Source organism: Dipodomys ordii, unplaced genomic scaffold (genome assembly GCF_000151885.1).
Source record: "Dipodomys ordii isolate 6190 unplaced genomic scaffold, Dord_2.0 Scaffold45, whole genome shotgun sequence".
Taxonomy (NCBI): domain Eukaryota; kingdom Metazoa; phylum Chordata; class Mammalia; order Rodentia; family Heteromyidae; genus Dipodomys; species Dipodomys ordii.
Window position 1 is genome coordinate 12,867,308 of NW_012267261.1, and position 14,239 is coordinate 12,881,546.

General features: G+C 42.7%; 1 protein-coding gene across 2 annotated transcripts in view; it reads left to right on the plus strand.

Annotated features, from left to right (window-relative positions):
* Gpr156 (G protein-coupled receptor 156) overlaps nt 1-14,239 on the plus strand; it is a 54,293-nt gene that overhangs the window by 17,217 nt on the left and 22,837 nt on the right. For both annotated transcript variants that reach the window (XM_013019398.1, XM_013019399.1), the window contains exons 3-4: nt 10,857-10,986; nt 11,219-11,329. In XM_013019398.1, the coding sequence (XP_012874852.1) occupies nt 10,857-10,986; nt 11,219-11,329 (241 nt within the window). The remainder of the gene's footprint in view (nt 1-10,856; nt 10,987-11,218; nt 11,330-14,239) is intronic.

Sequence of the window (14,239 nt, forward strand, 5' to 3'; positions counted from 1 at the left end):
ACCCACCCCTGGGCCAGGACTTATCTAGGCCAGGGACAGGAAGAGGTGTGGCCAGGTGGGGAAAAGGTGTAGCCACACTGGATTTGGATGTGACCTGGGACCCTCTTTTGGTCAGAGGGAGGCATGTGACCAGGGGCAGCCCAGGATGTGACCTAACAGGAGGGGGAGGTGACAGCTTCCAGGTGTGCCAGTTACTGAGGTAACACAGATACTAGTTGGAGACTTAGCCAAGAGGTAGGGAGGTGTCCGCATGGCCAGAAGCAGACCTTACAACACTAATTTATATAGGTGGTAAATTTCACAGAAACACACACACAAATACATACATAAAGAATGTATATGCATATATTCTCTCTATGTATATATAGTTAAGGTCAAATAGATACTATAGTTCACATAGAGTGTTGCAACAGTGTCAGTTTTTTGGTTTTGATCATGGATTCTGGTTGTGTAAGGTATTGCTAGGAAATCTATGCAAAGGTACAGAAACTCTGTACTCTTTTTGCAACTTCTTGTGTCAATTTCAAAATGAAAAGCCATTCTGAAAAAAAAAAGAAAGCATAAGGATTTCTGGTGAAAGTTATCAAGTACTGCTTAACACAATGCTCCACCACCAGAAGCAGGGGAAAAGGGCTTAAAACCAATGTTGCTTTTCAGAGGCTCCCAGAAGGAGCTGGAGAGGGACAAAACTGAGCCAAACCTAGCCCCAGAATCATGGATCCCTGGATTCTGGCCTAGTAGTAAACAATTCCAACAGTATACGTGTTCCACATTCCTCTCAGTTTCTAAAATACACCAAAGCCCATGCTTTTCCTGTCCCCAAACAAACTCCGGGATGGAAAAGATGGAAAAGAAACTTCCCCAGTGTGACAAGTGAGTCTTTCCTGCCCCAGAGAAATGGTCTGTGGGCCTCACCTTAGAAGGAATAGTAAAAATTCTGCTCCAGCAGCAGACTCCTATGATTGGATGCTTCCTACAGCCAATCATGCTTGTACTTTCTATCCTACTTCAAAGCAGGGCCTTTGCTCAGCCATTTTTGGAAATGCCACAGATCTCCTGCCAGGAATTGCTCAAGGCCTTTTCCTGCAAGATGGGAAATAATTAAGTTGCCTCATAAATTACAGTCCATGCCAGATTATAACACTTGAGTCTGGGGTTCTAGAAGAAAGGAGTGTGTGTGTGTGTGTGTGTGTGTGTGTGTGTGTGTGTGTGTGGTTCTACTGCTACTCTGCCTCCCTCATTTAAAAGTGCATTTGAAATATATTTCAAATAAGATGATATGTAAACATAATACATTTGGAAACTTATTTTTTAAGTCAATGTGGAATGTGGTCATAATACTAAGTAGTGCCATGCAAGTGCTTTTTCCAGTAAAGGTACCATCTGAAGGTTTGCCTTTCTCCCAGTCTTCAGCTTCTCTTGAATTTACCAGTATGTCTTTGCACTACAGCCCCTAAACTTACTTGAGTCATTTTCATGAGGTAAGAGGCATTTTGGACTTGTATCTAAATTTCCAAATTTCAGCTTTTAAAACTTCAAGGAACCAAGCTGGGCACTGATGGCTCATACCTGTAGTCCTAGATACTCAGGAGGCTGAGATTCAAGGCTGAAGGTTTAAAGCCAGCCCAGGCAGGAAAGTCTGTGAGACAATTATCTTCAATTAATCACAAAAAAAACCCAAGAAGTAGAGCTGTCACTCAAATGTTAGAGTTCTCACTTTGAACAAAAGAGTTCAGGAACAGCACCCAGGTCCTGAGTTCAAGCCCCTGCACACACAGACATATACGCACAACTTCAAGGAACTAGATAAGGTGGTACATGCCTGTAATCTTGGTGTTCAAGAGGCAGATACAGAGAGATCTTGAGTTCAAGGCCAATCAAGGCTACGTAGCAAGACCCTGACCCAAAACAGAACAAAACTAAACTAAATAACAACAACAACAAAAAAGTTGTTACAGTGATACATTTTTTTCTGTGTGCTAGTACTAGGACTTGGCCTCAGCAATCATGCTCTCCACTGGTACTCTACCTCTTGAACCATACAGGCCCCTAGGCCAGAATTTTACTGGTTAATTGGAAAAAGAGACTTGAGAACTTCTCTGCCTCCAGATCTTAGTCTCTTTGGTAGCTAGAATTATAGATGTGAGCCACTGACACTCAGCTTAAGAATCCTTTGTTTTATTTCAGAATTCATGACTTCTAAAATACATACACTGTCAATCTAAATGTATTTTCATTTGCATAGATGTTGTTCAAAAGAACTTTTAATATTACATCTCTATTTTATTCTATTTTAAAAGGAAAAGAATAAGAAAATTGTCTTTGCAGGAAAAGGGTTAAAAACCAAGGAAGTGATATCCTAACAAGCTGAGGACACACACATCCCTTTTACCTTCGTAGGTCCTTCACAATCTCACCTTCGGGGATTGTTCGAATTATACAGAATGCTCATTTCGGGCCCTGCATGTCACAAAGCGTAGGGATACTGAGGTTATTGCCTGAAGAGGAATTTGGAGGTCAGAATATTTCTCAAGTTTTCTTTTGTACTTAAAATAGCTAAATATTTTATTTGGATGGTTGATTTGATGAATTGCTTGAATGGGTCGTAAATTCTGTCTCATCTCTGATAACTGGGCCAGCCTGTTGCTCCTGGCTAAGGAAGAAAGGCAAAAGTGGATATGACTGGTTTATTAATAAGTTAGCAGTAAGGGGAAAGAAACCTCCTCTGGAATGACTGGAAAAGGGAGGAGCTGGAAGAGTCCTTAGATTTCATCAGGCCCAAGCACAGCTAACCATGTAGCTGTCCTGTGGTCTTTGATCTTCAAGGTCCTTCCAGCATGAGCGTCTGTAAGTCTGAGCTGACAGAATTGTGGGTTGGGGAGCACATTCTCTACATGTTAACACAAAGCTAGACAAGCACTTAGGACTCCAGGAACGCAGGTATCCAGGACCAGAGTTAGTGCTGAGTGTTTTAGCTTATGGAAAACCATCATTTACTCGCTTCAAGATTGATTAAAAAGAAGTTAGGCAGCCCAGCTGCAGGCAGTAAATCAGTCCAAAATCAGCAAGTTTTTCTGAAGCCAGTGAGAACAGGGCATGTGGTTAACATCTGCTGCTGATGTCCGCTGAGAGTTGGAAATCTGTGTGGTCACGAAGATGAGGTCTCATCCATCAATTGCTCGACAAGAGCCGTTGTCATATCTCTGGACCTGTCATGTAGTGGTCCTTAACACATAATGTAAGAAACATATTGGACAAAAGCATCTCCTCAGGGAATTGTCTAGCAAGGGTTCAGCCAATGGAAAAAGAATCTTTCCAGTGGCCTGATCTCATTGGGGACAAGTGAACATATATTTACATGCGATATGTGAATGAAAACTCCTATGCTGCACTTTCTGAGAAAAAAAGAGACTGAGAGTGCAAAGAGCTTCAGGGACACCCTATTGGGATCTTACTTATTTTGAGACTCCTTTCCGCACCATGCTGAGAAGGAAGCCTGAGGCTCACTCAGACAACATGAAAGGTTTGTCGGTGAGGGCTTAGGACATGTGGATTTTCCAGGTGGTCAAATCTAGCAATTTATCTCTGTCCTCTTTGTGTGTGTGTGTGTGTGTGTGTGTGTGTGTGTGTGTGTGTGTTAAATAGTGTCAGGGAGAGCTAAGCCATTCTAGGAGCAACCCCAAGGTTCCCTCCCCAAATCGATACCATTGCCCAGAATGTGCCCTTCTTGCCTTAGTACGTTGGCATTGAACCAACTCAGGACCCCCTTCCCTTGGAGTTCCAAAGATCTCTGTCACTTCAGACCCTTGGCTCACCTTTCTCGTTCCAATCCTTCCACCTAACAGAGAAGAACTTTGCAAGGAAAAGGCAAGGTGAAGGTAGCAAAGAAAGACAAACGAGTGGATGGGCTTCTCGTATCACTGAGTTCATTCATTTATTCAAAATACGATTATGGAATATTCAGGGCTTGGACTCTGTCCCTTAGGTTTTTTGCTCAAAGTGGTGCTCTACCGCTTGAGCCATAGCTCCACTTCTGGCTTTTTTGCTGGTTAATTGTAGATAAGAGTTTTATGGACTTTTCTGCATGGTCTGGCTTCAAACTGAGATATTCAGATCTCAGCCTCCTGAATAGCTAGAATTACAGGTGTGAGCCATCTGTGCTTAGCTTGTTTGAGTATTCTTGAAAGAAGTGTTCAGACAATGAGCCAGAGATTTGAAACTGGATGGAGAGAAAGGAAGCAGTGGACAGTGAAGATGCAAAAGGAGCCAGGGAAATGGAGGGCATGGGCTGCCAAAGAGCAAGTGCAGTCCAGCAAACCTGTGGGAGAGCTCCATACTTCATTCCTCAAGTGTTTAGCAAGTGCCTTTCATGTCCATCTATGGGTCTAGTATCAGGAGTTCATTATGACCTACCCTAATTAGGAAAAGACAATAAACAATAACAATAATAACAGCGATGTAAATTTTATATTATCCTGAAAGGTAACAAAGTACTATGAGCAGATGGGGAGGGAGAGAATAGAGGAAGATAAGAAGTATTTGCTGGAGAAGGGACGTGGTTGTTGTTTCATTTGCATTGTGATAAATATTATTTTATATGATCAGAGGCACAGAAGCATTGCTTCTGATGAGGCACAGTTTTAAAGAGGAGCCTTGATTGAGAAAGTAACAAGTGAACTAGACATGAAGGGAGAAAGGGAATGAGCCATACAGATATGTGATCTAAAATATCCATGTGGAGAGGACACCACTTTGGACTCGGGGGGTGGGGGGAGGCAGGGAGAGAGAGAGAACACACATACCCCTTCTGTTACATGAATAGCAGGGACTGTGGGGCTGGAGGGAGCTGTCCAAAGCAATGTGGGAGGTAAGAGAGAGGGAGAATGGGGACCAAGTGTGGAAGGTTTGAAGACCCTGGAAGCTGGCTTTTCCTCTGGAAAATGGAAACCATTTGGATTTTGAGCAGAGAAGTGATGATATGATTTATGTTTAATGGACCACTTAGGCTGCTGTGTTGGAAACAGACTTTAGAGAAGTTCCAAGGTAGATGCAGGGAGACAGACTGGTTACCAGGGCGCTGCAAGTAAGACTCTGATCAGGTGGTGGCAGCAGAGGTGGGGACAACTAATTGGGTGCTGGACGGATTTCAAGGATAGAAGGAAGATTCCAGGACAGATGTGGGAAGTAAGTGAGAGTTAACAACAACTCTAAGGTTTGTTTCTGTGCTAGTCTTGGGGCTTGAACTCAGGACCTGGGCACTATGCCTTAGCTTTTTCTCTCAAGGCTGGTGCCTTTGGATGGATTTCAGTTTAAGTTAAAGCTTAAAGACAGGAAGGAATGAAGGAACAATGCAAGAAAGGAGAGGGAGGAAGAGAGGAAGGATGGATGGAAGGAAAGGAGGGAGAGAGAAAGAAAGGGAGGGGGAAAGGAAGGAAGGAAAAAATAGCAGATTAATGTTTGAAATTACTGAGGCAGAACTATTTCAAATGGTCATAAGACCAAGAGTAACACTGGGAGTGGGTTCTAAAGTAGAATAAAATGGTGTCATTGTGATGAAAGGATTTAGAACTCTGAAGGTAAAAAGATTCATGAGATCTCTTGGGATGGTCCCCTAAAATGGAGGCCCAGGCTGGACAGGAAGGAGCGGGAATAGACCTTGTGATTCTGAGTGTAAATAAATATAAATAGTTAGAGGTCACACTGCTACTAGTTTGAGAGGTGCAGAATTTGAATTAGGTTCTCATTGACTCACACATTCAAAACAAGCAAACCAGCAAAAAAGGATCAGATTTGTCAATACACCTCAGATAATGTGCTAGAGCTGTCTGGAGTTTTGTATGAAATAGATTTATTAATCCATTGTGGCACAGATGGGAAACAGTGACTTGAAAGGAAATTGAGTAAATTCTCATGATTTACATCCTGTTTTACTAAGGAACTTTTTTGGAAACACATCCATACTGGGTTTCAAAGCTCAGTGGCACCATTTACATCAAACCACGAAGCACTTCAGAATACACTCTGTGACAGACATCTTAGGAAGGGTGTCTAATCATTAAAGCTTACCAAGATAATGCCTTTTGCCCCAATCTTGAGCCACATTTCAGACTCACTAGCTCCCAATACAAATAAACCTCCAAATTCAAAAGCAAATGCCTTTTAAAATGTCATACCTGTGAGCTTAAGAATCAGAATGCACTAAAGATTACTGAAATGATAACCCATGTACATATCCAGAGGTAGACGGATATGTGGAGGTTTTACTTGAATCCAAAAAACAAAAAATCAAGAAAGTTCTTTGCACATTTCCAGTCTATCTATGAAGGTAAAGAAATGAGACAGTTATATAACCATTTTAAGAGTCCCACCATCCAGGCCTTTAACTCTTCATAAAGGGAACACAAATAATATAGCTGTCACTATTTATAATCAAGAATGTAATGCTTAAGTCTTCTGGCGTTATGAAAGTATGTGTGTTGTGGCTGCATTGAAGTGTTCAGCTATAAAAGTTTCACCTTTTCGTTCAGCAGAGAAATATCAATGATACTGGTGGCTGAATTCCTACCATAATTCCCCAGACACTTCTACTGAATTGGAGATGATTCACCTTTAAGTGGCTCTGCAGGTGTTCACTGGGCCAAACAAAACAGAGAAATCCGCTTCTATTCATTTTGTCCTTCTCTGAAGCACGCTTTCAGTGAAATTTCTCGGGGGGGGGGGGGGGGAGAAGCATCAAAATATATGTTTGTAAGTCCACAGAACATCCATTCAGACAGTGAATCTATACCCGCAGCTGAGATGTGAAGACTGGATCATGTCTATTTCATCACAACAAATGGAACTGACTTCCTCTGTACTAAGTAAGAAAGGGGAAGAATTCTAAATCTCAATTGCATACGGTACTGAACCACATAAACAAGACCAATTGTAGTGTTCAAACAAAATGGGTGCCGAGAGAATCAAGTGACACACCACTCACCAGTGATGTAGACAGAACAGAGAGCCAGCCAGGTGCTTAATGAGGAAGACACTATTGGATATTTGTGGCTTATGGGCAGGAACATATGTGTGGCTGTGAGAGGAACAGCCTCTGGGACTGGATTTGTAGGCACTTACCCACTTCTCATCCCCTGCTTGAATTTCGCCTAGACAATGGACAGCCCAGGTGAGCTGTGCTCTCTAATCTAAGCAGCTGTTGGCAATGGTCTCTCTATGGTAGGATTTTTCTTTAATAATGCTTTATTAAAATTTGAGACAGAGCCATGCTAGTGGTTCATGCTTGTAATCCTAGCTACTCAGGAGGCTGAGATCTGAGGACCGTAGTTCAAAGCTAGCCCAGGCATAAAAGTCCCTGTGAGACTCCAATTAACCACTCAAAACTGGAAGTGGCACTATGGCTCAAATGGTAGTGCTAGCCTTGAGCACAAAGAGGCTCAGGGACAGAGCCTAGACCACAAGTTCAAGTCCCACAACTGACATAAATAAATAAAGAGCTCAGAGATAGCACCAAGGCCCTGAGTTCAAGCCCCAGAACCAGCACAGAAAGAAAAAAGAAAGAAGGAAGGAAGGAAGGAAGGAAAAAAGAAAGAAAGGAAGGAAAAGAAAGAGAAAGAGTTAAGACAGAAGTACCATGTAGTCCTACTATAGCACTCTAGGACACATATCTGAAGGAATGTAAATCAATGTATCGTAGAGATAGCAGCACACTCATGTTTAAAGCCACAACGTGCAATCAGCTGAGGTGCCCATCAGCTGATGAATAAAGAGAATATGGTACATATGCATGATGGAGTATTATTATTCAGCCATAAATAAGCATGCAACTATGTCATTTGTAGGAAAATGATGGAACAAGGCATCACCATGTAGAGAAAAATAAACTACACCAAGAAAGTTAAATACAGCATGGTCTTTCATATGTGTGGAATCTAGTTCTTAAAAAACAAAATGACAAGAATGCAAAATAGCTTCTGTTTGTGGGTGGGAGCCAGTGGGAGGTGGAGAAGGAAAAAGTATGGAGGTGAATATGGCTGAAATTTGCCATATACATGTATGAAAATAGAGCAATGAAATCTGTTGAAATTGTTCTCAGAAGGCAGGAAGGCAGGAGAGGATGAGTTTGATTAGGGTACATTGTGTACTTGTATGGAAATATCACAATGAAACTCCTTTAGACAACTAATACATGATTTATGAAGATATCGGGTAGCATCATTCTTATCTGTTGGTTAGTATTTGCCACATATCTCGCTTCTTACATGGAGAGACAAAGAAAGCAAGGCTACCTTCCATAACTCCTCAGTCTGAGGATGAGGAGACCCAGGTGGCAGACCTGAGTGAACAGCTGGCTGGTGGGACAGGGCTAGATCTTGGAGTCTGGACACTTAAGGTAAACAATAGAATGCTCTTTATATATGAGCCTCTTTGCAAAGTGATAAAGATGCTATTTAAGAAAATAATTCTGAAAGCAATATAGATGTATTAGAGCAAGGAAAATTGGTGTTACACCAAGCTGAAGATTATACAAAAACTGTGAAACTTGGGGCTGGGAAGGTGGCTCAGTGGTAGAGTGCTTGCCTTGCATGCCTGAGGCCCTGGGTTCGATTCCCCAGCAACACATAAGCAAAAAGGAAAAAAGCTGGAAGTGGCGCTGTGGCTCAAGTGGTAGAGCGCTAGCCTTGAGCTGAAGAGCTGAGGGACAGGGCCCAGGCCCAGAGTTCAGGCCCCAAGACCAGACCCCTCCCCAAAAAAACAACAAAAAACCTGTGAAACTAAATATGCTTGCATCACCTTAGAGTTTTCAAAGCGTTATGGCCACATGTCAGTATTCTCATCTGTCCCATTCACTGCTGTTTGCATGATTTTATCTTGGATAACTGTGGAATAGAAACACGGTGAGGGAAAGTGCAGAGGAATGTTGTAGAATAAGGAGAAGGGATTTGATGACTGGTAGGATAGAGATGACTAAAAAGTAAAACCAAATGGGACACCAGTGGCTCCTACCTATAATCTCAGCAACTCAGAAGACTGAGATGAAAAAGATCACAATTCAAAGTCAGCCTCAGGCAGAAAAGTCCTTGAGACCCTTATCTTCAGTTAACCACCCAAAAACTGGAAGTGGAAGTGTGCTGGTAGTGCTCTAGCTCTAGAACATCTGCCTAGCAAGCACTAAGCTCGGAGTCCCAACCCCAATTTCACATAAAAGTATAACAATCCAATCACCTGTACACAGGAACATGACATTTATTTTTATTTTATTTTTTTGCCAGTTGTTGGGGCTGCACTCTGGGCCTGGGCACTGTCCCTCAGCTCTTCAGCTCAAGGCTAGCACCCTACCATTTGAGCCACAGCACCACTTCTGGCTTTTTTCTGCTTATGTGGTGCTGAGGAATCGAACCCAGGGCCTCATGCATGCAAGGCAAGCACTCTACCACTGAGCCAACTTTCCAGCCCCAGGAACATGACATTTGTGTTGAACACAGAACTCAAACTAAAATGCTTCACTATAATCACATTCCTTCGTCTTACCTTTGTGTGTGTATGTTCTGGAATGTAGGCTTGAACTTGTGATTCTACCACTTGAATCAGGCACTTTGCTGGTTAATTGTAGATGGAGTCTTGTAGACATTTTCTACTTGGGCTGACTTCAAACTGAAATTCTCCAGATCTTAACCTTCTAAGTAGCTAGGATTACAGAGCCATCAGCACCCAGCTACTTGTTCTGTATGTTCCTTTGTTATCAGGATCCAATAAACCTTGTTTCCCTCTTAAATACAAAATCATGTTTAACCTGTGCTACTGCCTAGGACACATCGCCCTCTGACCTGCTCTCTAATCTCATTTAAAAATCTTCCAAGAGAAGACCCTGGACCCAATTTCTGCTTTTCATTCTTTCTTGATCAAGTAAAGAAAGCAAAACAAGTTAAAGTACCCAATAAAGTAACTAGTATATGCATAACAAAATCCCAAACCTCTTTCCAAATAGTAGTTTACCATACAGCTTGTTTCTGACAGCTCTGAACTTCTTCCTGCATATTGACCTGCTTGCCAGACATGTACTCACTAGGCTGCATATGATGCAGTCCACTAGCAACCCAAAGCTCCAAGGGGAGCATTCTAACTCTTCTCTGGTTGTAAGCCTTCTTCTTTTTTCTTTTTTTTCTTTTTTTTTTTGTTGGTCATGCGGCCAGAACTCTGGGCCTGGGTGCTGCCCTTCAGCTCTTCAGCTCAAGGCTAGCGCTCTACCACTTGAGCCACGGCGCCACTTCTGGCTTTTTCCCCTTATGTGGTGCTGAGGAATCGAACCCAGGGCCTCATGCATGCAAGGCAAGCACTCCACCACTGAGCCACCTTCCCAGCCGTTAGCCTTCTTTTTAAAAGACATGGAATTATACAATCAAAAAGTGCCAGAATTTCATCCTTTTTGCCAATAAATTGACAAAAAAAGAGACCCATGAAAGCCAGGCACTGGTGGCTCACACCTGTAATCCTAGCTACTCAGGAAGCTGAGATCTGAGGATCACAGTTTGAACTCAGCCCAGGCAGAAAAGTCTGTGTGATTCTTTTCTCTGATTAACCCTCCACCTTCCCTTTTCCCCAAAAATCAGAAATGGAGGTATGACTCATGTGATAGAACACTAGTCTTGAATGAAAAAACTAAGGGAGAATGCCCTGGCCCAGAGTTCAAGTCTCAGTCCCAGCACAAAGAGAGAGAGAGAGAGAAATCAGAGATCCATGAGAACATGGGCAGAAGCGATTTCTTCCCAGTCATGGAGTTGACACTGGGGAAGAAGTTTTGATCCTGCAGATTTCTGATAAGAAGGGCCATGCATTGTCTTTCTCCTCTCCCCATCTAGGATTGTGAAGATGTCCAGCCCTAATCTGAACGTGGTAACCTTACTTGGCAGTTGTCTGACTTACAGTAGCGCTTACCTTTTTGGGATTCAAGATGTCTTAATGGGGAGCTCAATGGAAACTCTCATTCAGGTGGGTGATGTTTTGAAATTCTGTTTGGAATATAATATGATCATTTTTGCTCACTCTTTGCTTCCATGAGTGGGTGGTTCCTTGCAGCCTTGGTATGGGCACCAGGAGGAGGAAAGTACACAGTGAGGCCCACCTTCTTCCCCACGCCCTCCGTGGGCCTGAGCAGCTCAGAATGCATGGAGAACCAATGCAGGGTGCTCTGTGACTCACTTTTATCCCCTTCCACCTGCAGGTGAGGCTGTCCCTGCTGTGCATTGGGACCTCCCTGGTGTTTGGCCCCCTTCTGGGGAAGAGCTGGAGACTCTACAAGGTGTTTACCCAGCGGGTCCCAGACAAGAGAGTGGTGAGTAGGTATCAAGGGTTGGATTACAGATGGCAGCTTCACAGTAGATCAAAAATTGGAGATGGTGGGCTTCACCCCTTTAGAACAATTTAAAACTTTTGTTCTTCACCTCAAACCTCCAAGCCATGTGGTCTCATGAAGCTCCAGGCTTGAGGAACCACGCCCCTTTATTTTATCAGCTATCCAGACCTAAAGCCTGACTGACCACCAGCTTCTTTGGCTAGAGGCTATGCTCAGACCTAGTAGATCATTCAATCTTTTCTTTGGAATGATGGCATTTTTTAAATTTAATTTTTTTGCCAGTCCTGGGGCTTGAACTCAGGGCCTGGGCACTGTCCCTGAACTTCTTTTGCTCAAGGCTAGCACTTTACCATTTGAGCCACAATGCCACTTCCGGCTTTTTCTGTTTATGTGGTACTGAGGAATCGAACCCAGAGCTTTATGCATGCTAGGTAAACACTCTACCACTAAGCCACCTTCCAAGCCCATTTTTTTGAGGGGGGGGGTCCGGACATGGGGTCTGAACTCTGGGACTGGGCGTTGTCCCTCAGCTCTTCAGCTCAAGGCTAGCGCTCTACCACTTGAGCCACAGTGCTACTTCTAGATTTTCTTTTTTCTGCTTAGGTGGTGCTGAGGAATCGAACCCAGGGCCTCATGCATGCAAGGCAAGCACTCTACCACTGAGCCACCTTCCCAGCCCGTCAAGCTCATTTTTTATTTTTATTTTTTAGCAAACATTATTGAGTCACGATGAATATCAAAACCTTAGCAGTGACGTGAAGATTGCCTCTTAGGCCAAAAACTTTATCTGTCCCTCTAAAACATTGATTCTTTTTTTTTTTTCAAAAATAGCTTTTTAGAGACATAATTGACATGCAATGAAGTGCATATATTGGGAACAGATGATGTGATAAGTTTTGACATATGTAGACCCCATGAAATATGATGTGCAATGAACATGTCTACCAACCCCTACATTTCCTGCAGCTTCTCTCCTGCTCCATCCTTCTAGCCCTTGCCCCTGACCTCAGGCCAGCACTGATTTACTTTCTGTCATTATAGATTAGTTTGCATTTTCCAGAGTTTTATATAAATGGAACCATACAATATATACTTTTTGTGTGTCTGGCTTAGTTTACTTGCATGGTTATTGTGATGAATTTTGTAGTCATTCTTGTACGTACTGTTTGCTAGGCCTCAAACCACAGTCCTCTCAATCTCTATTTCCTGAGTAGGTGGGATTACAGGGATGAGCCACTACAGCTAGCAAAAAGTTCTTTTTGTTGTTGTTGTTGTTTTTTGGGTCCGGTCCTAAGCCTGAACTCTGAGGCCTGGGCGATGCCCCTCAGCTCTTCAGCTCAAAGATAGCGCTCTACCACTTGAGCCACAGTGCCACTGCCGGCTTTTTTTTTTGCTTATGGGTGCTGAGGAATCAAACCCAGGGCCTCAAGCATGCAAGGCAAACGCTCTACCACTGAGCCACCTTCCCACCTAGTGAAAGGTCTTATTTTTTACTTACAATCCCATTGGTTCCTATATTATCTGTCGAGAAGTCTATCCTTTCCTCATTGAATTATTCTTGCATCTTTGTCAAAAATTGTATTACCTTGATTTCTGTAGCTTTGTATTAAATCTTGTGGTGTTAGTTTTCCAATAGTGTTATTCTCTTCCTGTGTTGTTTTGGCTAATCTATTTATTTCCATTAATTAATGTCATGCTGGTATTCAGGCCGTGTGCTCTCACTTGGCTTTTTCTGGTCTTGGCTGGTGCACTACCATTTGAGCCTTGCCTCTACTTCCAGCTTTTTGCTGGCTAACTGGAAATAAGAGTGTCATTTTTTTGTCTTCCTGGGCTCCGATCTCAGCCTCTTGTATAACTAGGATTGTAAGCCTGGGCCACCAGCACCCAGCTCCATAGAAATTCTTTAAATCAGTTTGTCAATCTCTGTAAAATTTCTTTGGGGATAGTATGTAATGCATAGATTAAGCTGTAGAGAATTGATTTCTCAGCAATGTGCTTTTTGATCCACAAACACAGTATATTTAGGTTTTCTTTGATTTGTTTCTAGGTTTTCCTTTATTTCTCTCAGTAGTTTTTGTGTTTTTCACCAAAGCTCTTTGACAATTTTAACAGCTTGTTTCTACCTGTGATATTGTCATGCTATCAGGCATGTTGTGCTTTTATTTTACTTTCAAGTTCTTTCTCATATACAGAAATACAGTTGATTTGTATCTGCTGATCTCAAATGCTGCATCCTTGCTAAATTACATATTAGTTCTCCAAGCTTTTTTCATAGGAAAACCCATCTGATTTTCTACCTAGATCAGGTCATCTATGGACACAGGACGGGTGGCTCCAGCTACCAATAATGATACAACCTCCAATAGAGATGGTAGAAGCCAATGCTCTTGAGTTATTCTTGATCTTGAGGAAAATGTTCACCTTTTTAATACTAAATAAGCATGGCTGTTAGCTAAGGCTCTATCACAGATGCTGCTTATCCACTTCGAGAAGTTCTTGCTTATTCTAATTTTTCAGAAAGTGTCCCTATTGTTGGGGTTTTCATTTGTTTGTGTCAGTCCTGGTGCTTGAACTCTGGGCTTGGGCACTGTCCCTTAGCTTTTTCACTTGAGGCTGGTGCTCTACCATTTGAGCCATAGCTCCATTTTTGGCTTCTTGCTAATTAATCGGAGATGAAACTCTCATGAGCTTTTCTGCTTTGGCTGCCTTTGAATCTCAATCGTCAGATCTCACCCTCCTGATCTCATCTAAGATTAAAGGCATGAGCCAGCCAGCAGTGTCCAGCTTTGGAAAGTTTTTTTTTTTTTTTTGTCGGTCGTGGGGCCTGAACTCTGGGCCTGGGCGCTGTCCCTCAGCTCTTCAGCTCAAGGCGAGTGCTCTACCACTTGA